This window comes from Hyperolius riggenbachi, chromosome 7 (genome assembly GCF_040937935.1).
Source record: "Hyperolius riggenbachi isolate aHypRig1 chromosome 7, aHypRig1.pri, whole genome shotgun sequence".
In the NCBI taxonomy this organism is placed as follows: Eukaryota; Metazoa; Chordata; class Amphibia; order Anura; family Hyperoliidae; genus Hyperolius; species Hyperolius riggenbachi.
The window spans coordinates 248,915,384-248,941,376 of NC_090652.1; the positions used below are offsets into that span (position 1 = coordinate 248,915,384).

The following is a 25,993-nucleotide window of genomic DNA, read 5'->3' on the forward strand; positions in this document are numbered from 1 at the left end:
GGGGGTGACACCCTCCCACTGGGTGGACGTTCAGCCGACAGTAGCCCGTATGTACGCGCTGTCAGCTGACTGATAAGGCTGTTTCTGAACGATCCGCTGACCCATCGTTGGTGGAAGTTGGGCTTGTGTTTGCACCTTAAAACATACTGCCACCATCAAATGAAACAGAGAACAAAAGATTTTCTGACTGTACCCATGATAGATATACAGTACATGGTATAAATATTGGAGCATGATATTTACTATTGTTCACTGATGTTTTCAGCTACACTAACTGAAAGATGTTTTGGCACATCCTGGCTCTGCTGACCATCACACTAACTGAGGTTTGCTCTAACTCTTGTGGTGAGTACATAAAACAATTATACAGGTGGCTACAATGTTTTTACAAAATTATTTTAGATATGATCAGGTTTGTGAGCAAAATTATCATATTTCTTTGTTGTCCCTTCAAACCAAACGTCACTGTGCAAGCATCTTTGTCCCATATGCAGAGATGGGACAAAGTCCTCCAACACCCAAAGCTGAGACACTGTAGTGCGCCCCCACACCCCAGCCGTCACACACTGATTGCTATTAGACTAAAGGTGGCCACTAACAATCCAATTTCCAGCTAAAAATCGCTCGAGCGATCACAAATTCTGATCTAATTGGTTGCAAGTAATCTCTGTTGATGGGCACAATCGATTACAAATGATTATAAAAACAAACTTTTTTTATTGTGGTTTTGGCTATACAGTGTGTACAGGGGTCAACTGATATCACTGGTGTCCTCTGTGACAATCCAGCCAGTCTTCATCATTGTTTTTATCAGAAATTAGGGGTGATACAAGAAAATTGTAGTACCCTGCCCACATATTATTGCAAGGTACTGCATGCCAAATTAACCACTTAAGCCCATTTTCACATGTCAGCACTCCTCCCATTCATTTTGCCATAACTTTATCACTGCTTCTCACATCTAAATGATCTATATCTTGCTTTTTTTGTTTGTTTTTTGCAGGATATACTTGTTTTCAGTAATTGCTGTATTTTCTATGCATGTTATAGGTAAATACAAGGAAACAGAAAGGAATTTTTTTCCAATACCATCCCCCATAGTTTTAAAATAAACAATGCTACTATAGATAAAACCCACACATTTTATTTGCCCATTTGTCTTGGCTATCACATTTAAATTATGTTCCTAGTGGGGGAGGGGGTTAATACGGGATTATTAACTATTACATTTATTTTTTTATTTATTTTTTACTTTAATTTTACTTTCTGTCCACAAGTTGGCACTATACACTATCCTGGAAGTTACCAGGAAGTGTTTGACACCATTTTTACCACATGAATGAACATGACTCTTGATTTGAGTCATGTTTATTCATTCCCAAGCACTTTGATTGGCTCAGGGAACACATGCTAATATTCACCAATTGCTGCCATGTTCCTGTCTTGAACAAGTGGCAAGAGCACGTACGCACTTACCGCTGATTAAGAGGACACACAGGTACATCCTCGTAGCATTAGTGGTGGTCAAACTGGACGTTTTATGCATCCAGTTTGAGACAGTATAGGTTAAGCCTTGTACTCACAGAGTAAACTCAGCTAAGATGGCTGATAATGACTGCCTCTGTTGAGAATCCAGACCAGTATGTGTATAGCAGGCTTAGTCACCCCAAACTCCCTTCAGTGGCTTGGCCAGTAATCAACCTCATGGGACAATTTACCAAGCTTTGGCTGAGGGCCTTTTTATCCCCACTCACCCCTCCCATTGCGGGATGCTCCTTATATGCAGCTCTGCTTTCCTTCCTCCCCCAGGATAGTATCAGAATGTGTTGCTAGCCTGAAGTTTGGTGATGCGTCTGTACAGCCCTGGCTCTGCACTATAACAGGTGTTGGCTTTCTGAACAGGAAGAGTTGAGATTTGAACCCTGGTCTCCTATGTCAGATTACACTATCCAGCCAGTGCCAAAGTCACAGTGTACTGAAAAAGTTAATGCTGAATGACGGAGAGGAGCATGAAATGTGAAAATTGCTCTGATTTTTAAGGGGAAATAACCTGCGTAGAGTAGCCGCTAAATATTTGTTTAAAAAAGTAGAGGAAAACCCAGCACCTAGTCCAGGCCTGTAGTCTCCATCCACTTCTCACTAGTTATGCAGTGCAACAGCTAAATATCCATACACAGAAATACTACAGTTCTTGAGGACTCTAGTTGTTTTTTTTTGTTCTTAATTGCACTCTCTCTCTCTCTCTCTCTCTCTCTGTCTCTCTCTCTCTCTTTCTCTTTCTCTCTATCTCTATATATATATATGTTATGTTTCATCAGATAAGGATTCCCTTCTGCAAATTAAGCAAAATATCTTAAGTTTACTAGAATGTTTGGATGTGGACAATAATAAAAATCCTACGTCTTCCAACTGGATCACCAACAACAACTTTAGAAGTTGCAAGGAAATCAAACAGTTCAACTTTAATTCTAAAGGTGAGAATAACACATACTATACATATACTAAATGGCTTTGTTCCAGCGGCAAAGCAAAAGCACACAGTATTTTGTGGTTAATTCTTCAACTTACTGGTGGAAGTGCACTGTCTGTTGTATCTGTTGTGCCATGCGCTGTCTGCCCATGGCAACATTACCGCTGTTATGCGCATCAAGCCCCATTTGAGCTGGTATTATTCAGTAGACATGGTGCTTCTCCCATCAGGCATGTCTATCTCCACAAGACTAGGTAAAGCAGTGCCATTGTGTTTTCTGAAGTCAACACAATAAACAAAGCCATACTGGGTCAATAGTGTTTTTGTTTTGTTTAAATACTCTGTACTAAATTCTTTAAATTTTTGTAATGGCAGATGGCATTTATACACTGACTACTGAACATGGGATTTCATACCAGACGTTCTGTGACATGACAACAGCTGGTGGAGGCTGGACCTTGGTAGCCAGTCTACATGAAAATAACATGTATGGAAAGTGCACAGTTGGTGATCACTGGTCCAGCCAGCAGGGCAACAATCCAAACTACCCAGACGGAGATGGAAACTGGGAAAACTACAACACATTTGGTTTGGCAGACGGTGCAACCAGCGATGACTACAAGGTACCAAGTTCACTTTATGTAAAGGCACACTAACCACTTACATTTACCTGAATTCACTGTATTTAATGCAGTATTAGTAAACACAGTACATAGAGCCATATCCACTGAAATTGGATAAAATTACGCTGTGCACACAGCGCACTGCAATTTTACTGGTAAATATGCAACTGACGCAGCATGCATTGTGCTTAAAGTGAAAGGTAATTTTAGTGGCTTTGAAATTAATACCAGTAATTCCTCCGATTATTTTTAAGCATCCGCCGCGGAGCCCCTGCCAGACGCACCCACCCAGTATTTCATTAGATTTACGTATTTTAAAAAATATTATCATCTACATTTTTTGATGATACAGTATTTGTACTTGCAATTCCTAGTTGAGTAACTTTATTCCTAAATTGTCACACTATTTGCCTGATTCTTCACCAATTTACTTAGTTAGTTGTGAGATGTTCCAAAAGGTGCTTTTTTATTTAATTGTTTATTTAGTATTATATAACTTTTTTGCCCATTCTCCAATATTTATTACACCTTTGCATATTTAGAATCCAGGTTATTATGATATCACTGCTGAAAATGTGGGTTTATGGCATGTTCCAAATAAGACTCCACTGGACAACTGGAAGAAACATTCTCTACTACGATATCGTACAGAAAATGGCATTCTTTCTGTCCATGGAGGAAACCTCTTCAACCTCTACAAGGTAAGCAAGCACTAAAATGAAAAGGAATTACACAGAAAAGACCTGGACAGCTTAATTTTATATGAACAATTTAGGATTAGAGATGAGCAAAGGCATTGCATCATTACAGTTCGCTGGCTAGATTTTGAAATTCCAAACTGAAATCCAGAATGCTGGAATTTGCTGTAAAAAAAGTATTTCCAATTCCGTTTTTTTGCATTGAAGTCTGTGAAATTAAGCTTTAACCACTTAAGGACCACAGTCTTTTCGCCCCTTAAGGACCAGAGCCTTTTTCTCCATTCAGACCACTGCAGCTTTCACGGTTTATTGCTCGTTCATACAGCCTACCACCTAAATGAATTTTCCCTCCTTTTCTTGTCACTAATACAGATTTCTTTTGGTGCGATTTGATTGCTGCTGCAAGTTTTACTTTTTATTATATTCATCAAAAAAGACATGAATTTTGTCAAAAAAATGACTTTTTTAACTTTCTGTGCTGACATTTTTCAAATAAAGTAAAATTTCCTATACATTTGAGCGCGAAAGTTATTCTGCTACATGTCTTTGATTAAAAAAAAAAAACATTCAGTGTATATTTATTGGATTGGGTAAAAGTTATAGCGTTTACAAACTATGGTGCCAAAAGTGAATTTTCCCATTTTCCAGCATCTCTGACTTTTCTGCGCACCTGTCAGGTTTCATGAGGGGCTAAAATTCCAGGATAGTACAAATACCCCCCAAATGACCCCATTTTGGAAAGAAGACATCCCAAAGTATTCAGTGAGAGGCATGGTGAGTTCATAGAAGATTTTATTTTTTGTCACAAGTTAGCGGAAAATGACACCTTGTGACAAAAAAAAAAAAAGTTTCCATTTCTTCTAACTTGCGACAAAAAAAAAATGAAATCTGCCACGAACTCACTATGCTCCTCTCTGAATACCTTGAAGTGTCTACTTTCCAAAATGGGGTCATTTGTGGGGTGTGTTCACTGTCCTGGCATTTTGGGGGGTGCCTAATTGTAAGAACCCCTGTAAAGCCTAAAGATGCTTATTGGACTTTTGGCCCCTTAGCGCAGTTAGGCTGCAAAAAAGTGCCACACATGTGGTATTGCCGTACTCAGGAGAAGTAGTATAATGTGTTTTGGGGTGTATTTTTACACATACCCATGCTGGGTGGGAGAAATATCTCCGTAAATGACATTTATTTTATTTTTTTTTACACACAATTGTCTATTTATAGAGATATTTCTCCCACTCAGCATGGGTATGTGGAAAAATACACCCCAAAACACATTATACTACTTCTCCTGAGTACGGCAATACCACATGTGTGGCACTTTTTTGCACCCTAACTGCGCTAAGGGGCCCAAAGTCCAATGAGTACCTTTAGGATTTTACAGGTCAATTTGAGAAATTTCGTTTCAAGACTACTCCTCACGGTTTAGGGCCCCTAAGATGCCAGGACAGTATAGGAACCCCACAAATTACCCCATTTTAGAAAGAAGACACCCCAAGGTATTCCGTTAGGAGTATGGTGAGTTCATAGAAGATTTTTTTTTTTGTCACAAGTTAGCGGAAATTGATTTTATTTGTTTTTTTTCACAAAGTGTCATTTTCCGCTAACTTGTGACAAAAAATAAAATCTTCTATGAACTCACCATACTCCTAACGGAATACCTTGGGGTGTCTTCTTTCTAAAATGAGGTCATTTGTGGGGTTCCTATACTGCCCTGGCATTTTAGTGGCCCTAAACCGTGAGGAGTAGTCTTGAAACCAAATGTCGCAAAATGACCTGTGAAATCCTTAAGGTACTCATTGGACTTTGGGCCCCTTAGCGCACTTAGGGTGCAAAAAAGTGCCACACATGTGGTACCGCCGTACTCAGGAGAAGTAGTATAATGTGTTTTGGGGTGTATTTTTACACATACAGATGCTGGGTGGGAGAAATATCTCTGTAAATTACAATTATTTGATTTTTTTTTACACACAATTGTCCATTTACAGAGAGATTTCTCCCACCCAGCATGGGTATGTGTAAAAATACACCACAAAACACATTATACTACTTCTCCTGAGTATGGCGATACCACATGTGTGACACTTTTTTGCAGCCTAGGTGTGCTAAGGGGCCCAACGTCCTATTCACAGGTCATTTTGAGGCATTTGTTTTCTAGACTACTCCTCATGGTTTAGGGCCCCTAAAATGCCAGGGCAGTATAGGAACCCCACAAGTGACCCCATTTTAGAAAGAAGACACCCCAAGGTATTCCGTTAGGGGTATGATGAGTTCATAGAAGATTTTATTTTTTGTCACAAGTTAGTGAAAAATGACATTTTGTGAAAAAAACAATAAAAATCCAATTTCCGCTAACTTTTGACAAAAAATAAAATCTTCTATGAACTCGTCATACACCTAACAGAATACCTTGGGGTGTCTTCTTTCTAAAATGGGGTCACTTGTGGGGTTCCTATACTGCCCGGCATTTTACGGGCCCAAAACTGTGAGTAGTCTGGAAACCAAATTTCTCAAAATGACTGTTCAGGGGTATAAGCATCTGCAAATTTTGATGACAGGTGGTCTATGAGGGGGCAAATTTTGTGGAACCGGTCATAAGCAGGGTGGCCTCTTAGATGACAGGATGTATTGGGCCTGATCTGATGGATAGGAGTGCTAGGGGGGTGACAGGAGGTGATTGATGGGTGTCTCAGGGGGCGGTTAGAGGGGAAAATAGATGCAATCAATGCACTGGGGAGGTGATCGGAAGGGGGTCTGAGGGGGATCTGAGGGTTTGGCCGAGTGATCAGGAGCCCACACGGGGCAAATTAGGGCCTGATCTGATGGGTAGGTGTGCTAGGGGGTGTCAGGAGGTGATTGATGGGTGTCTCAAGGTGTGATTAGAGGGTGGAAATAGATGCAAGCAATGCACTGGCGAGGTGATCAGGGCTGGGGTCTGAGGGCGTTCTGAGGTGTGGGCGGGTGATTGGGTGCCCTAGGGGCAGATTAGGGTCTAATCTGATGGGTAACAGTGACAGGTGGTGATAAGGGGTGATTGATGGGTGATTGATGGGTAATTAGTGGGTGTTTAGAGGAGAGAAGAGATGTAAACACTGCACTTGGGAGGTGATCTGATGTCGGATCTGCGGGCGATCTATTGGTGTGGGTGGGTGATCAGATTGCCCGCAAGGGGCAGGTTAGGGGCTGATTGATGGGTGGCAGTGACAGGGGGTGATTGATGGGTGGCAGTGACAGGGGGTGATTGATGGGTGACTGACAGGTGATCAGTGGGTCATTACAGGGTATAACAGATGTAAATATTGCACTGGCGAAATGATAAGGGGGGGGGTCTGAGGGCAATCTGAGCGTGTGGGCGGGTGATTGGGTGCCCGCAAGGGGCAGATTAGGGTCTAATCTGATGGGTAACAGTGACAGGTGGTGATAGGGGGTGATTGATGGGTGATTGATGGGTAATTAGTGGGTGTTTAGAGGAGAGAAGAGATGTAAACACTGCACTTGGGTGGTGATCTGATGTCGGATCTGCGGGCGATCTATTGGTGTGGGTGGGTGATCAGATTGCCCGCAAGGGGCAGGTTAGGGGCTGATTGATGGGTGGCAGTGACAGGGGGTGATTGACGGGTGATTGACGGGTGATTGACGGGTGATTGACAGGTGATTGACAGGTGATTGACAGGTGATCAGGGGGGATAGATGCATACAGTACACGGGGGGGGGGGGTTGGGGGGGGTCTGGGGAGAATCTGAGGGGTGGGGGGGTGATCAGGAGGGGGCCGGGGGCAGATTAGGGACTAAAAAAAAAATAGCGTTGACAGATAGTGACAGGGAGTGATTGATGGGTAATTAGGGGGGTGACTGAGTGCAAACAGTGGTCTGGGGGGGTGGGCAGGGGGGGTCTGAGGGGTGCTGTGGGCGATCAGGGGGCGGGGGGGGGAATCAGTGTGCTTGGGTGCAGACTAGGGTGGCTGCAGCCTGCCCTGGTGGTCCCTCGGACACTGGGACCACCAGGGCAGGAGGCAGCCAGTATAATAGGCTTTGTATACATTACAAAGCCTATTATACAAAATACATGCGGCGATCCGGGTGCTAGTAACCTGCCGGCGCTTCCGAACGGCCGGCGGGTTACAGCGAACGGGGGGCGGGGCCAGTCCCCGGCGGCTGATCGCGTCACGAATGACGCGATCGCCGCATAGCCACGCCCGCAGCCGCCCCCGCCGATGGGCGTATTGCGGTCGTTTGGGCCCGGACTTTGCTGCCGCCCATCGGCTGGGGGCGGTCGTCAAGTAGTTAAAGCTAACTGCAATGCCCCCCAAAATGCTACCAGCACCAGAGCTTGCAATGGAGATCAGTGTCAAATGACAAACTGGAGACAACACACAAATGGCCCAGCAAAAAACTGTATTGTAGCATACAGAGGCACACAACATGTTTCAGACGTAGCCCTTCCTCCAATTGTGAAAACGTGTCACAAAATATTCTCAAACCGGTCTTGTAGTTTTTGCAAAAATCCATTTTTAAGTTTTTGTTGGGAACATTTGTTTTTAAACCCAGGGAGTTTGAATCAGGGTTGTTTTTAGGGGTGGGCAAGGTGGATAGCCACCCAGGGTGAAGTGGTAAAGGGGGAAGTGAGAGCACTAGGCTGGATTGGAACAGCCGAATTCCGATTCTGTCAGAAATCTGCCGGCAAATTCTGAGTTCCAAAGCTTTGTGTATCGCAAGCATATTCTATTAATTTCTGTGGTTTATAGCAAAGCAGCCATACATCCTATGGTCACCAAACTTGCTATATATGTTAGAGTGACCAGTAGGAACATGGTGAAGAAAAACATTTGTAAAATTTTATAGGAAACAAACGCGTAAAATGGCACTTTGGAACAAGAATTTTTGGAATACAGTGACCTCAACGAAATGGCCACCGGGTAATCCCTGGTCTTCGGAGGCCACCCACATACAGTGGCAGAATGAGCGGTTTCCTACATGGATAGGGGGCCAGGGGAGGGGATTCCCTGGTTCCTCAATTCATGTGGGATACCACTCGCTCTGCCACTGTAAAGTGGGTGGCCTCTGGGGACCGGGGATTACCCAGTGACCATTTTGTTCACATCACTGTGTGCCGAAAATTATTATTTTTTTGGAAGCCAAATTTCGGGAAGCTAAATTTCAGCCTTATTTTATACACATAGGGTGGGATAAGCAGCCATTGGTTGCTACATTCATTGCTAGGGCCTGTGGTTATGGAAAATGTTCAGAGTTCTGCATTTAAATCAGAACACAAGATATAGCCACCTGTACCGTCATTGGCCAGTGGATCACCCGGTGGGAATATTGTTTGTTGACGACTTGATGTAACTAATTGACCAAAAATGATGTTTCAGAAGCCAATCTTCGTGTTTTCAGGCTATACAATACAGATTGCAGAGGCTGTCTATAGCCATTCACCAATGGGACTTTGGCAGGTGAGTGGGACCTCCTCAGGGGATGCTAGCACTGAATGGCTTTAGACAGCTGCTGCAATTTGTATTGCATTGGCGGAAAACATGAAAATTGGCTTCAAATCAAGAATTTTTGGCACACAGTGATGTCAACAAAATGGCCGCAGGGTAAAGCCCGTCCATGGAGGCCACACTAGAATTACAGAGGAAGACATTTTTACATTGATCTGGAGTCCATGGGAGCAGTGCAGGGGATGCCCTGATCCCACCATTCATGAAAAAAAAATGCTCGTTTTGCAACTTTACTGTGGCCTCAGGAGACCGGGGATTATCCTGCGGCCATTTTGTAGACAAAACTTTACTCCAAAAATTCTTGGTTTTCTAGCCAATATCCATATACCAAGTTAAGTGCCACTTGCCATTGCAGGCCATGGTTTTAAGCATATTTTTTTTGCTGAAAATTCCTGCTGCTGGATACCAATTTTCTGTGGAACACGGTACTCAGAACAATGAAAATTCAGAGTTTCACGGTTTGACTCGGAATGGCCGAAATCCGATGTGGATCGTCGGAACTCAGAATTGTTCTGATCAAAATGCTCAACCCTAGAGAGCACAGAGGGGCGAGAAGTCTATGCAGAGAGCGCAGCTGAGAGAGGGGTAAAGTGACTTACCTCTCTGAAGGTCTGGGATGCATGTAATTCATCTTCCTCTTTAGCATCCTGGTTTCTATGGCTGCAGGGCATCACTCACTGCCAGCCATGGTTTATGTGATGACTGATGCCACTGCAGCTGCAGGACACTGAAGAGGAAGATGGATTGCATGTGGATCTTCAGAGAGGTGAGACATTTTACCTCTCGCTCTGCTGCGTTCTAATTCTGGCTACCTGGTGGATCCATCTGCCTATGTATATTGGGGGGCTGTGTCTAGCTATCTAATATTGGGGGCTTCTCTAGTTACCTGTACTTGGGGTCACATCTGGCTATTTATAGAGGATTGGAGAAGGTACCTCTGGCTACCTATAACTGGGGACTCCTATGGCTACCTATACTGGGGGACTGCATCTGGCTACCTAATATGGATGGCTCTTCTGGCTTAACACCAGCCCTGAGAAATATTTAGCCTAAAAACTGCCCTGGTTGGAATTGTGGTGATTTTTAGTTCATGAGCATCCCATGTTTGAATTTAAAAGATTTTTTCCCCCCCAAGTCAATTAGTGAAACTTATATGAAACAAATATTTAAAGCAAGAGCACAGATTTAAATACATATTTAAAGAGACACTGTTACTGAAGCGGAAAAAAATGTATGATATAATGAATTGGTTGTGTAGTACGGATAATTACTAGAACATTAGTAGCAAAGAAAATATTCTCATATTTTTATTTTCAGTTATATAGTTTTTTTTATAAGATTGCATCATTCTCTAATATTTGCAGTTTACACACTACTCAGCATTCTAAATGATTTTACAGAGCAGCCCAGTGAGCTTTTGAACCCATCTCCGCAGGAATGCAGTGCCAGACAGTAGAGATAACAAGCTTCAGAACACAGAGCTCTCTGTGAATTTGAAAGTCGTGGAACTCAATGGCTCTTTTGCATAGATAACAACAAATGGGGTTTCTTAACTCTTCCTGTACTGGAAACAATATTATATCATGTCTCTGCTCCTAATGTTTTATTTCTTAGCTGTACTACACGTACAAATCATTGTATCATTTTTTTTTTTTGCTTCAGTGTCTCTTTAAATACATGACCATGACCATGGCCATGACCTCTTCAGCCTAGGGGCCCGAAACTCACCAGTCATGTTCCCCCTAAGGGTCCCTACAATGCTAGAAAATTTGGTACTGCTGAGCCATTGCCCTTTGAAAAGATGTGAGATTTTGGAAAGTGAAATAGGGAGGCAATGAAAGTCTATGGGGATTTTACCAATTTTGGACCCCTGTAACTCTGGTTTGCAGAGATGTAGGGACCCCATCTTTGGAATCCAAGTCTAACAATATGTCTTCTACCTGCATGAGACATTTCGTGAAATTCAGACGTTGCTAACGGCCATGGCTGAGATTTATGTACGTCACCATCACTACCATTGAAATAGCCCAAATAAACAGGTTTTTGTGACCCTAGGCTATGACCTCTTTGGCCTAGGGGCCCGAAACTCACCAGTCATGTTCCCCCTAAGGGTCCCTACAATGCTAGAAAATTTGGTACTGCTGAGCCATTGCCCTTTGAAAAGATGTGAGATTTTGGAAAGTGAAATAGGGAGGCAATAAAAACCTATGGGGGATTTTACCAATTTTGGACCCCTGTAACTCTGGTTTGCAGAGATGTAGGGACCCCATCTTTGGAATCCAAGTCTAACAATATGTCTTCTACCTGCATGAGACATTTCGTGAAATTCAGACGTTGCTAACGGCCATGGCTGAGATTTATGTACGTCACCATCACTACCATTGAAATAGCCCAAATAAACAGGTTTTTGTGACCCTAGGCTATGACCTCTTCGGCCTAGGGGCCCGAAACTCACCAGTCATGTTCCCTCTAAGGGTCCCTACAATGCTAGAAAATTTGCCACTGCTGATCATTTGCCCTTTGAAAAGATGTGAGATTTTGGAACTGTAAATAGGAGGCCCAATGAAAGCCTATGGGGGATTTTACCAATTTTGGAGCCCTGTAACTCTGGTTTGCAGAGATGTAGGGACCCCATCTTTGGAATCAAAGTCTAACAATATGTCTTCTACCTGCATGAGACATTTCGTGAAATTCAGACGTTGCTAACGGCCATGGCTGAGATTTATGTACGTCACCATCACTACCATTGAAATAGCCCAAATAAACAGGTTTTTGTGACCCTAGGCTATGACCTCTTCGGCCTAGGACTGCATTGAACGCGACCCACGCATTGTGCGCATTCTGGACAACACCAATTACTGGGTTTATACCCTTCTGGATCCACGGTACAAACACAATGTTCCAAAACTGCTTGAAGAAAGAGTCCGACAGGTCAAAATGGAAGAATACCAGCAGGCCCTTGTGGAGACTTTAAAGAGGAGATTGACATCCTCCCCCTCCTCTAGCCAGTTGTACGCCGACAGACTGACTTCCGCAAACCCAGGACGACCAGGAGGGCAGCAAACAACACAAGCCGCAGCTAGTGCCCAAAAGGGAATGGTATCGGCAGTGTCCTTGGAGTGGGAAAATTTTCTGACACCCATGCAGCAGCACACAGAACAGCAAGCGTGCAGATCCACCTCCAACACCGATCGCCTGGAGAAGATGGTCAAGGACTACATGTCAGATGGCATAGCTGTGTTGAACAATCCATCTGCACCCTTCAACTATTGGGTATCGAAGCTAGACACCTGGCACAAACTGGCAATGTACGCAATAGAGGTGCTGGCTTGCCCGGCAGCCAGCGTTATGTCGGAACGCTGTTTTAGTGCTGCCGGAGGCATCATCACAGATCGGCGTATCCGCCTCTCCACAGAAAATGCAGACCGTCTGACTCAAATTAAAATGAATCAATCCTGGATTGGAAACGACTACGCAACACTCCCGGACCCCAACCAAGTAACATGAACAATGAACATCTGTGATGGGTTAGCGTTTCCGGTCCCTGTTTATTGAACCTCTCATCTGTATTAAATTTATGACTGCATGGCGACAAAATGCAAATTGCTATCCGCACGCTTCTTGTCCTCATGCAAGGCCTGGGTTGTTGTGTCTCAAAGCGTGGCCTTCTCCTCCTGCGCCACCCTCCTCCTGTTCCATCACGTGTGCTGCTGCTGGGTTAGCGTTACCGGTCCCTTTTCCTGGAACCTCTTATATGTATTACATTTATGACTGCATGCCGACAAAAAGCATGTTACCTGTGCAAAGAAAACAGACATTTCCCGCATTTAAAAGACAGTTTTCCCTTTGAAAATTTAAAATCGATTTTCTCAAAAACTATAAGCTCTTTTTGCTAAATTTTTTTTCCTCTTGTACCCACTCCCAAGGTGCACATACCCTGCAAATTTGGGGTATGTAGCATGTAAGGAAGCTTTACAAAGCACGAAAGTTCGGGTCCCCATTGACTTCCATTATGTTCGGAGTTCGGGTCGAACACCCGAACATCGCGGCGATGTTCGGCGAACGTTCGCGAACCCGAACATCTAGGTGTTCGCCCAACACTAGCGGCTACACGCATTTATTGTATGCAAGACCATATTACAGTTGAGCCCTGGATGATTTTCCCACAAGCGGTACCAGTTATGGGCCTTTGCACACAACCTGCAAAAGTTTTCTACGTTCTTCATTGAATGACTGCTAGCCAACATCTGGAGGGCTGTCCACTGCACCAAAAGTGGTAATAGACTGCTACAGCTACATAACAGCTGTCATGATTGGCTGGAGATTGGCACTAACAAAGCAGTTGATTATGCCCATCTGAGTGGCGGGACAATTCGGAAACACTGGCAGTATCAGAGCCATTACAGTGAGCTAATTGCCAGCAGGAAGTTTTGCCAGGGAGTTCATTATGTAGGTGCAGATGCTACTTTAAAGGGATACTGTAGGGTGGTCGGGGGAAAATGAGTTGAAGTTACCCGGGGCTTCTAATGGTCCCCTGCAGACATCCTGTGCCCGCGCAGCCGCTCCCCAATGCTCCGGCCCCGCCTCCGGTTCACTTCTGGAATTTCAGACTTTAAAGTCTGAAATCCACTGTGCCTGCGTTGCCGTGTCCTCACTCCCGCTGATGTCACCAGGAGTGTACTGCGCAGACCCAGTATGGTCTGTGCCTGTGCCGTACGCTCCTGGTGACATCAGAGGAATCGAGGACACGGAAACGCATGTGCAGTGGTTTTCAGACTTTAAAGTCTGAAATTCAAGAAGTGAACTGGAGGCGGGGCCGGAGCATCGGTGAGTGGCTGCGCGGGCACAGGATGTCTGCGGGGGACCATTAGAAGCCCCAGGTAACTTCAACTCATTTTTCTCCTACCACCCTACAGTATCCCTTTAATTGCACCAGAAGTACCAGATGTATCGGGTGCCATAATTATGGTGTCAGTTAAAAATGGCGCACAGCGCCAGGGGGATAAAAAGGGCGCCCCATAGACTTACATTATATAACGCTATTTAGCGTTATAAGTGTTAAAAAATGGCGCAGGCAGTGTGCCTTACACTTATAACGCTAAATAGCGTTATAAGTGGTCAAAAATGCAGCGGGGGTCGGGGGAGGAGAGAGGCAGCGGGACGCTGGAGGGCATAGGCAGCGGGGGAGGATGTGCAGAGGCATACGTTACCTTGTCCCGGCCGCCGATCGCTCCTTCCCTCCGCTCCTTCACTTCCTCCATTCGTTTACTGTAGTCCTGTAGCCGGCCAATCACCATGTGGCTTCAGTCTCCGCATGGTGATTGGCCGGCTGCAGGAATACAGCAAACGAATGGAAGGAGCGGAGGGAAGGAGCGATCGCCGGCCCAGGACAAGGTAACGTATGCCTCTGCATACATCCGATACCTATGCCCTCCAGTGTCCCGCTGCCTCTCTCCTCCAGCCCCCTCCCCGCTGCCTACACTAACAGCCCCCGCTGCCTGTACTACCGACCCCAGCCCCCTGCATGGTTTTTCATGGCGCACCGCTCTGCAAAACGGTAAATAGCGTTTTATTTATCGGCAGAACGGTGCACCATTTTTCTCCCTGCGCCATTTTCGGATGTAAGCCATAATTATACCCTTGGTGCTGGTTTAGACAATACTAGCCTTGTGGTATATGGCAGCACCATAATTACTTGGTTAACCCATATGACATAATTACCTACTTCATTCACCGCCCCCTTTGCTACCCTGCAATATTTTGAGTGCTGTGGCAGGGGTAAGGGGTCCTAGGATGGAGAGAGATGATTGAATTTGGCAGCTGATGTTTGGATTCCAGGGACAATTTGGGGGGCAGGGGTTTGGGGTTGCCTGGGTTCTAGCTACGCCCCATGCCCAGAAAAACATCTTTAAAATTACTAGCTTAATTTATCTAGACCAAAATGGGAGTTCTTAAATTTGAATGCCACAGGGAAAGCTGAAAATCAAACTAAGGTGGCCACTTATGATATAATTTGGCAAACAATCTTATGAACGATTATTCATATGAACAATTGTAAATTATCTTTTGGGACCAATAACAGATGAAAATCTCCTAACCAATCTGATCAGATTAATTAAAGTGATCTGATTTTCTGAATGATTTCATTAATCTGATTGGATTGATTAGAAAGTTTTTGCCCATTAGTGGTCCCAAACGTTAATTTCCGGTCGTTCATACAAATAATCATTTGTAAACGATTGTTTGCCAAATTGTATCATTAGTGGCCACCTTTAGATTTTGGCCTAGACAGTGGAGCAGAATTCCAAACCTTCACCAATATGGCCTATCTCGATTCTGCATGAAAAGTTCAAATGCTGCATCTGGTAGGGAATGGCAGCATATAGCAATGTTTACCCAAGTTTAGCAAAGTCAATGCCTTGTATAGTATTGCAGTGTTAGTTCATGAGAAGGCAAAACATTAATGCAGCAAAGCTGATTTTTCTGAGGATCTGACAAATTGGAACTAAACAATCAGAACCATCACAGCACACATCTTTTACCTAATCCAATCTACCACTCAGTACATGGAAAAAGCAAAGAATATTGATTGGTAACAAAAATAGAAATGTTATCAAAATCATCATAAACACACCCCTTCCTTAAAACCATGCCAGAACACACATGCACACATGCTTCTAAAATTGTAAATCTTTTATGACAATTGAGGCACCCTGTTGGTTGAAACAGGAATGTATTTGAGTCAAGCTCAAACCGTGGCCAGTATTGGGAACAGCTGGAGTACAAAGATGTGGTTCTTAGAGATTACTCCACTTAAAGAGAAACTCCGACCAAGAATTTAACTTTATCCCAATCAGTAGCTGATACCCCCTTTTACATGAGAAATATAATGATTTTCACAAACAGACCATCAGGGGGCGCTGTATGACTGATTTTGTGCTGAAACCCCTCCCACAAGAGGCTCTGGTACCGTACGGTACTCTGGGCAAACTGCCACAATGTAACAATGTTCACAGACAGGAAATGGCTGTTTAGAGCTGTCTGCAAGGCCAGAGCAGCTAAAAACAGCTACATAACTTGCCCACAGTAAAAATGTCACCATGTAATACATGTCAGAATGTGAATCTGGGAGAGGAAAGATTTTACAATGAGCAAACACTGCCTAAATCATTTATACATAATTATGGTAAAAATGAAGCACTTTTTTTATTACATTATTTTCACTGGAGTTCCTCTTTAAATAGAAGATCTGGTAAAAAAAAAAAAAACAAGTTCTACTTACCTGGGGCTTCCTCCAGCCCCTGGCAGCCGATATGTCCCTCACCGCAGCTCTGGTATCCCGGACTCCCCTCCGTTGCAGGTCGGCATCTTCTGTGCCTGCATGAGAAGGGCCGTGCCACTCATGATCGTGCTCACGTAGTCTTGAGCATTCTGTGCAGCCAGGAGCAGTACTTCCATGCCTGCACAGAACGCTCCAGACTACATAAGCACAAGGTCGGCATCTGCAACGGAGGGGACACCGGAGCTGCGGGAAGGGACATATTGGCTGCCAGGGGCTCGAGGAAGCCCCGGCTACGTAGAACTTAATTTTTTTCCCTCGGATCTTCCCTTTAACACAGTACTAGAAGTGCTGAAAAGTGCATTTATAAGCGTGCAAGTTATACTTGCCCCAAATGTCACCATCTAGAGATCTAGAAATTCAAACCTGGGCTCTCAGAGACTCCCCACTTGCTAATATGAATGCATTCTCTCACTGGAGATTTTTGTATTTTCTTCTAGAAATTCCCTGTAAAGTTTAATGTTGGTACATGCCCCAAAGATAATGGACCTTCTGCTCCAGTCATTTATGATCAGGGAAATGCAGAGGAGACGGCTAGACTACATTCACCCGAAGGAAGAAGTAGGTATTTATATACACATCTAGTCTATAAATAGTAGGCTAAATGCACTTCTATGTTTTTTGTTAAACTGACTAAAGCACACCAGGCAATGAACTTACATGAAACATTATTTGAGTTAAAAAATAGAACATCAAGCATATTTATAATTACTAAGTGATTTCTGGTAGTGTTGATCCAGTAATTTTATCTGATTGCCATCAATTTTTTTCCCTTTTGGAGTTACTTGAGCCATGCCTTGTAGCAGTTTTTTGCTTTACTCTGGATCAACGGGGATATGTGAGGGTGCAGGCTAGTTTCTGGTTGAACTCAATGGATGTGTTTTAACCCAAATAACTATGTAACATACAGTGCTGCTCGGATACCCCTTTTCAAAATCCAAATTGAATTTGGATCCGGATACCCAGATATCCGAATCCGAATTGGATATCCGAATCTGAACTTTTTGGTATCCGAGTAAAATCAGATATCTGAACCCAATGTCCTGGATATCTGGTCGGATTCGGATATCCGGATAGAAAACCGGAAGTGGCCTGAAAATGGCTTAAATTGCTTCCAAAATACTCTCTCTCTCCTAACTAACTATCCGCCCGGATTTCCGAACTTTTTGGTATCCGCGTACATGCGGATATCCGAACGCATTATCCGGGATATCCGGGCGGATTCGGATATCCGAATAGAAAACCGGAATGGCCTTTAAATTGCTTCTAAAACGTTTTTTAGGGTAAATGAGGCATGTAGCATCATGTTTTTTTTTAAAGGGAAACACTAATTGATTATGTGGGGACTTAAAATCCCCCCTCCCCCCCAAAAAAAATGGCTGTAAATTAACATCAGGACTAGGTTCCAGACAGCAGTTGTGCAGCCCACATTGTGTCCAAAGTCCAATCGCACAACTGGGACATGACAGTTTTCAGGGTGGTCACCTCCAAAAAATTGCGCAGCAATTGTGTTTTGGGTTAAATATAGGTGGGATCAGTGGCCTGTGGCACCCTGGCCTGGCGGTGGGAGCAGCACAGGCAGCAGGAGCAGGGTATGCAGCAGCAGGTGTAACGTCTGCCAGGAGCATGCCGGACGTGGCATTTGGCACTTGGCACGTGGCACGTGGCACTTGGCATGTGCTAAGTGCCAATTGCCACGTGCCAAGTGGCGTTGGTGGTACCACGGCTGTAAAAAAATTGTGAACCAGGCAGCTTAGTTAGTAATAGTTAACCAGGAGGAGTCAGGAGGTAGTGGTGGTGGTGGTAAAGGGTGGTAAGGCAGGCATAGTGATTCCCAGCCACTTCATGTCCACCTCTTGCCAACAACAGGGAAAGACTAGCCCAACAGGGTCTGGCGGCAGTTTTTCCTTGCATGGAAAGCGGTGTAGGGAGTAGAGGAGGCCACTGAGGACTGGCTGCCTGAACAGGCCTCAGTGTCGGCAGGAGTGGCAGAGGGGGTTCTGGTGCTCCGAGTCTGACCACTGCTACCAGCTTGCTTCAGCCACATGATGTGGGGTACTTGTACTTTATTAAAATCAGGGTTGGACTTTAAAGCAAATCCAGCACGGAGTGACAGACAGCAGAGGAGAAGACACTAGTGCACACTAACTGTCACACTGGCACTGCTCAGTACAGCAGTTCTGTAGTGAGTTAACACAGTAGTACTACTCTAACAACTAACTAGCACTGCCTGCAGTACTACTAACTACACAATAACACAGTAATCCTATTCCCTAACCTATACTGTAGCTAAGGCTAATAGCAGGCCAGCAGCTGGCCTGCAGCTGGCCTGGTCTGTGCATAGCACACACACAGACGCAGGACAGGTCCTATAGCAGCTGCTGCAGCAGGCCTGCAGCACACACTGTGACCGTCACTGAATGAAATCAAGCTAGCTACCTACAAAACAATAGAACAATAGTGTAGTGATAGTAAAGGGGTTAATCACTGAACAGCTTTAGGTTTATCACTGTATACAGCACTTGCTAGGCCAGCAGCACTGGAGCATGTCTCTCAGTGAGCAGTCACAAGCAAGGACGAGATTTCTCATCATGGCACCCCTCCTTGATATACAGGGGGGCTGGCCAGGGTTCCCTTCTGTGATTGGGTTCTAGGGCTTAGGCTGGGAGCCCTCTGATTGGCTCAATGAGGTCAGGAGGGGCAGGCCAGGGTTCCCTTCTGTGATTGGTTGCTAGGGCTTAGGCTGGGAGCCCTCTGATTGGCTCAATGATGTCATCTCCTTAGTTACAGTATTTGGATTCGGATATCCGAGATATCCGACCGGATATCCGGATTGTGGATAAACATCCGCGTAGTGCTATTCGGATTTGCACAAGAAGTCCGGAATCTGGATCCGAGTCGGATAGCTGAAAAAGTTTGGATTATCCGGGTAATTCGGATATCCGGAATCCGGATGAGCACCCCTGTGTACTGCTGTCAAATTAGTTATATGTAACTTGTAGCAGAACAGAACGTGCTGTCTTTGACAAACTGCAATGCAACTTGAGACAAATGTGGTTAAATTATTCTTTGCACAGTTTTCAGACATATGATTCATGGATGAATATTGCTTTGAAGGGACCCTGAACACAACTTAAAAATGGAATATGAACTAACCTAGGGCTTACCTACATTCCCCCGTAGTCTGTGAGGTTGCTTAGCGTTCTCTGGGCTGCCTCAGTTCTTCTGTTTCTTTCTTGAAAGAAAGAACTGCATGTGCGCAAAAAGCGTGCAGGGGCTGTGCATGCACAGTTGTGCACGACTCCTGGAGAAGTCGCATGGCTAACGGAGCCGCTAGTGGAAGAATGGGTAGAGCCCAGAGAATGCCGAGAGACCTCAAGGAATACAGGAGGCTGGAGGAAGCCTCAGATAAATTCATGTTCCATTTTTACGTTGTGTTCAGGGCCCTTTAAATGTCTACATGTAGCATAGATATAAAAAAATAATAGATTTGAAAACTTTAAAAACATATTTGAAATACATTTAGGCTCCTTTTTTTCTTAATGTGGTATGTGTTGTCACCCAAAAGTGCATTCCATTGCAGAAGTAGCGATAGCCCTTTGGGGCTATTACATTAATCACGTTGCAGCACCTCCCCCTACGAGCGCTGTTAAAACAGTGCAAGAGATTTGGGCTCAGCCATAGGCCGTAATAGGAATTACAGCTGTAGCAGCGCTCAGTGGGCTTAATTCGCTAAACCGTGATAACTCAAATATCACACCTTATAAAAGATATCACACTTTATTAAAAATATCACACCTTATCAAAGTTAACACGCCTTATCATAGTAGCATAGAGAGCGCTACAAACTTATGCCTGCTAATTGGCAATGGCACTCGTCCTGCCCTGAGCCCCTGCGGGTTTGTGGCGCTCGCTATGCTACTCTGGTAAGGCGTGTTAACTTTGATAAGGTGTGAAATCTTTGATAAGGTGTCAGATCTTTGATAAGGTGTGATATCTTTGATAAGGTGGCAGATCTTTGATAAGGTGTGATTTCTTTGATAAGGTGTTATATTTGAGTTATCACGGTTTAGTGAATCAAGCCCAGTGAATCATTTACGCACTGTCAAAAGACGGAGCACAAATTACTTTTAAAACACTGTAATTTGACTGCCAGCAATAGCTGGAAGCCGAATTACATCTTTCCCCCACTATCCATGGTGGCTTGGAGGGGGAATTGTATCTTACGCCACCGGAACTTGTGCAGGAACAGGGTAAGCCGTTTATCGGCTTTACCCTGTGCCCAAATCTCCTGGTAGCCGATTCATAGGTGACCTGTCATGGCACCACAAGAGTTGTAGTAAGCAGTATCCCTGGAAGTGAAGCATACTTTCAATGAATAGTATGCTTCACTGATTTGGCCTGTGTTTGTCTAGCAATCACACCGCATCAGTGTCAAAGGGGCCTAAGGGTAAATTATAAAATCCCAGAGAATTATAGAAAATACATTTTTGATTTCAGCCCCCGGAAAAGATCTGAGACACAAATCTGATATTACTGACAAGCTTCCCCCTCATAATCAGGGCTAAATGTAGGGACGACTTACAGTATTTACAGTATGTTATGGATCTACTTATTCTTTTAATACAATAAGCCAAAAGAATTTTAATTTCCTTTTAAGCTGTCTTCCACAGAGGAATTCATTGCTGGCTTTGTCCAGTTCCGAGTACTGAATAATGAAAGGACAGCAATTGCTCTATGTCCTGGGTTGAAAATGACCAGCGGCTGCAATACAGAACATGTAAGTTATTCCCATGGATAGTAAGTATTTATGTAATATAGATGGGATGTAACACAAAGCAACATAGACAAAAAGTCGCACCGTACATTACAGGTGCAGTGCAACGCATACAGTGAAGCATACACTACATACAACATATGCTTTACTACTTGTAATGCGCACATGTACCATTATGATATAATTGCATTGCTTTTTATTGTCGGACACATTGCATCAGTGTAAAAGTAACTTACATTTTTTAAACATGCTTTAAGTTATGGGTAAACGTTTGGTACAAATGTAGTGTTAAAACTTGTTTATATACTTGTTGGTGGATAATTTATTAGATGCATCTAAAAATTTAAGTTAAAATACACTTTTACTAATTAATGGCTTTTACTAAACCAAGTTAAGTTTTTGAAACAAAACATCTATTTACTTTTCTGCTCCTGTCCACTCAAAGCAAAAATTTCTGCTGTACACCAGGTTCAATATCAGTACACAAAAGGACTTTTTTGGTCCGGATGAGTCCTCAAAAGGACTACTGGGGGTGGGGGTTGCTAGCTAGTGCACTATAAGTAGCAGTGCACTTAGGGGGCAGGTAGACATCACAATATCACAAATACAGCCCTATCTATTTAGCAGTAAGGATGAGTCCTCAAAAGGTCTACTGTGGGTCCCTTGCTGGTGCACTACAAGTAGCAGTGCACCTAGGAAGCAGCTATTCAACACAATATCACAATATAGCACAATACAGCCTATCCAAACTGCCACTGTATCTGCAGCAGCAGCTCCTCTCCCTACACTGACTACAGGCAGAGTGAAAATGGCTGCTGGGATTATGTCTTTTATAAGGGGGGGGGGGGGAGCAGAGGCGGGACAAGGTCCTCCAGCACCCAAGGCTGAGACACCAAAGTGCGCCCCTCCATCCCTCCCACCCCAGCCGTTACACACTGATTGCTATTAGACTAAGAGGCGCCCTAGGGCCCCCAACCTCCCCAACACCTTAATATCTAGTTATCTGGCTTGCAGTCACTGCTATGTATCCACTTTTCTTATTTCTTTCTGCTTCAAACACAATTAGGAATGACAGCTGAATGAATTGTGCGCCCCCTCCTACACTGCGCCCTGAGGCTGGAGCCTCTCCAGCCTATGCCTCGGCCCGGCCCTGGGGGGGAGTGACCTGGGTGGTAATCCTGTCTGATTGGCCCTCTTGTCCCATGTGAGTATAGGGCGAAGGGTCAAAAAATGGCTCCATGGCAAAGTATAAGACAGTCGCAAATGGCTCGTATAATTCGCATTACATTTGAATTGGAGAATGTCGACCGTACCCCTGCGCATGGTTCTGCTATCCCTGTTTGTAAGTATGCCCCCTTAATGTTGAGGGTCTTTTGAACTCTTTTTGGTACAGGCTCTCCTCAGTATCCTTGTCTGGTGAATGTTTCTATGTAATCTTCTATAAATCATATTAAATTATGACGCCTTCCTATTTCTCTTTGTTATATAGGCAAATATGGGCCACACCCATCGGAGAATTGTGAGCCCGTTTACACTTACTTACACCTGGCTGGCTTTTTTATTTTCCAGAGAGCATAGATCATATATAATAATTCTTATATGAGTCTCATTCTTATATTACAGTACTGCATAGGAGGTGGATACTTTCCAGAAGGAAACCCCAGGCAGTGTGGAGACTTCGGAGCCTATGACTGGGATGGTTATGGTGCTCACACTTCATGGAGTGCTAGCAAGGCGTTAACTGAATCTGCTGTGCTCATCTTCTACAAATGAACTCCCAAACCTCTCTAAATGTTTTCCTGTTGAATGTTTATGCTATTACTATAACTTTGGTTAAGATAAGAATAATATTTCCTTTATGTCTCTGACCTAAACCCAGCAACACTTCTTCCTTCTTTCCTCCACTGGATTGCATTCTTACGTTCTTAATTACCAGCCAATACTCTGTATGATCATAAACAGTGTGGGTAAGTGATTTGGTGTAATGAACTTGGTTGCTTTGTTCATATACTAACCAACTGCCTTTTGATAACATTAGCAGTGATGAGCAAAATATTCTTTTCTCATTAATTTTCACAAAAATAATGTTACATTTAATTTTCGAGCAAAAATGCCATTGAAAATACATTTTGTCGTTTTTCGCACTTTTCGCAAATTTTGACGGTAAAAGCATTGATTTCATGGTAGAAATGTTTGTGGCAAAAATTTCCACGTAAGATATTGATTTCTTGCGATTTACCGAAAATGCAGGAATACAAATTATTTCCAGGTAAAGTTTCACGAAATTCGAAAATAGCATTTTCAATGCAAAAATGACTTTGAAGAGTAATCGCAAGAAACATTTTACATAAGTACTGCTACAAGGCATGGTTGATTATATCCATTATACATTGTAGTCTGTCTTTCGCCGCCTTAGCAGTATCACCCTTTATAAAAGACTTTATTATAACATTTACAGAGTTGCCTAGATTTACAGTTGTCTTATAACTAATAATACCTTTGCTATCTTTTTTTTTTATAAATGATAAAGACTATAAAAGGAAGTCTCCAGACTTTCTTTGTTTAAATAAATGGAAAATGCAGAAAAAATATCCTGCCTTGTAGATTTCCAGTGACCCAGGGAAGGAATTTAACGTACCGGTAACCAATAAAAATCTCTAGCTGCTCATGTATTACCCAGTTGCCAGTCAGTTGACAAACAGGTGTTGTCTTTCAGTGCTCCAATTTTTCCCTTTCTGGCTTAGTGAAAATGAATGTTAGGGCAATTGTTAACCCATCACTAATAGTGTTGGTTGAATGTCCCTCAGTTTGGTTCTACAGTATTTTGCCCAAATTTGAAACAGTGTCTTGGTTTATTTGGAAGCTAGATTTAAATCTTCTGGTTTATGTTCTTCTCCAGAGAGTTTGTACAGCGGCCACATTCAACAAAAGAAATAAGAAGACATCAAATGTGTGTCAAACACTGTGCAATAAAAGGAAGTAAAATTTCATTTCATTTACTGGGAGGGGCATTTTATGCAATTTCAAGGACAACATAAAACCAGAACAATAAAATGAGCTTTGTCTCAGAGCAGAGACAGAACATATTTGATTTTTATTCTATTTAAACAATTACACAGGCCTTTTAAGCAGAAGGTCCCTGGAGAAATCCTACTTAAGGAGGCTTGGTCTCACAGGAGATGCAAAAAAAAAAAAAACTCTTGAAGCAGCCTGCATAGGAACAATCTTATGTTCTCAACATGTATCTACAGTATTTGGACTTGAAAAACTGGTTGGTTATATACTTTTACATATACAAAAAGGCATTTACTTCATTCTTTTGCATCTTGACACATTCACTTTTAATTTCCCACACTTTCTCTCAGTTATTCTTTACTTTATATACTCCCCTTTTTTAAGATTTTAACCATTCATATGTCCTTTATTTATTTAAGTATTTACAGCGGGATGCGAAAGTTTGGGCAACCTTGTTAATCGTCATGATTTTCCTGTATAAATCGTAGGTTGTTACGATAAAATATGTCAGTTAAATCCTACTAATATAATAAATGGGAAAGTTTGGATGTTTGGATGTTTGGATGTTTGTTACTCGATCACGCAAAAACGGCTGAACGGATTTGAATGAAATTTGGCACACACATAGAACATTACCTGGAATAAAGTATATGATACTTTTTATTCTCATAACCAAAAAGAGACAAATACAAATTTCACTGGGAAATGTAAACTGCAGCCATTCTTACACTGTTACACTGGAGGTGTGTTTAGCTTCTAAGGGTAGAATGGTTAATCTGCATATATTCAGCAGTGCTGCAATGGGAGACATCTCAAGCTCACTCCAACCTGAATTATCGCAAATTCTTTCTGTTTTAAGAAAGCAAACTTTTGTTTTTCTTAACATCTTAGTAAGGGGGCTTTTAGGACCATTGTAGTCCCTTACACACTCCAATGAGTTCTGGGTCACCATGAGCTTGCTGGTTAGTCTGTACCTCTCTGTGTTACAAGCCCTACCGCATAGAGCCAAATTAATCCATGCCATGCACTGATGAGGGTCAAACAATCCAAAACAGTCTGTATGCATGTTGGATTATTATGGCTCTGTACAAATTAACAAACTGACACATCATTGCATTCCAGCAGTTCTGGAGGGGTGTTTAGCTTTTAAGGGTAACAATGGTTAATTTGCATATATTCAACAGTGATGCACTGGGAGCCATTTTAAGCTCACTCCAACCTGAATTATCGCAAATTCTTTCTGTTTTAAGAAAGCAAACTTTTGTTTTTCTTACACTGTTAATGGTAGGGTTCTCAAACTTTGCACAGTTAGTCGATTTTCAAGGGGAATATTTCTGCCATTCTTGCACTGTTAATGGCACAAGCCTCAAACCTGCCATTCTTGCACTGTTAATAGCACAAGCCTCAAACCTGGTATAGTTGATCATTGGGTGACTGGGGTTCAATTTCAGAAAGGGGTGGAGCCACAAATAGCCATTCAGATTTGTTTCATTACAATGCAAATTATTGTTGCCAAACACCACAAAGCTCACAAACTTGGTAATTGAGTAATTGATTAATTGTGTGTTAGGGTT

At 43.2% G+C, this 25,993-nt stretch overlaps 1 protein-coding gene across 1 annotated transcript; it reads left to right on the forward strand.

The window, feature by feature from the left end:
• Window positions 1-281: 281 nt before the first annotated feature.
• On the forward strand, window positions 282-23,177 carry LOC137526155 (intelectin-1a-like). Its single transcript, XM_068247375.1, has 7 exons — window positions 282-345; window positions 2,319-2,474; window positions 2,846-3,093; window positions 3,636-3,794; window positions 17,068-17,188; window positions 21,301-21,407; window positions 23,028-23,177. Exons 1-7 carry the CDS (start codon window positions 282-284, stop codon window positions 23,175-23,177), a joined length of 1,005 nt encoding a protein of 334 aa, XP_068103476.1.
• Window positions 23,178-25,993: the final 2,816 nt, after the last annotated feature.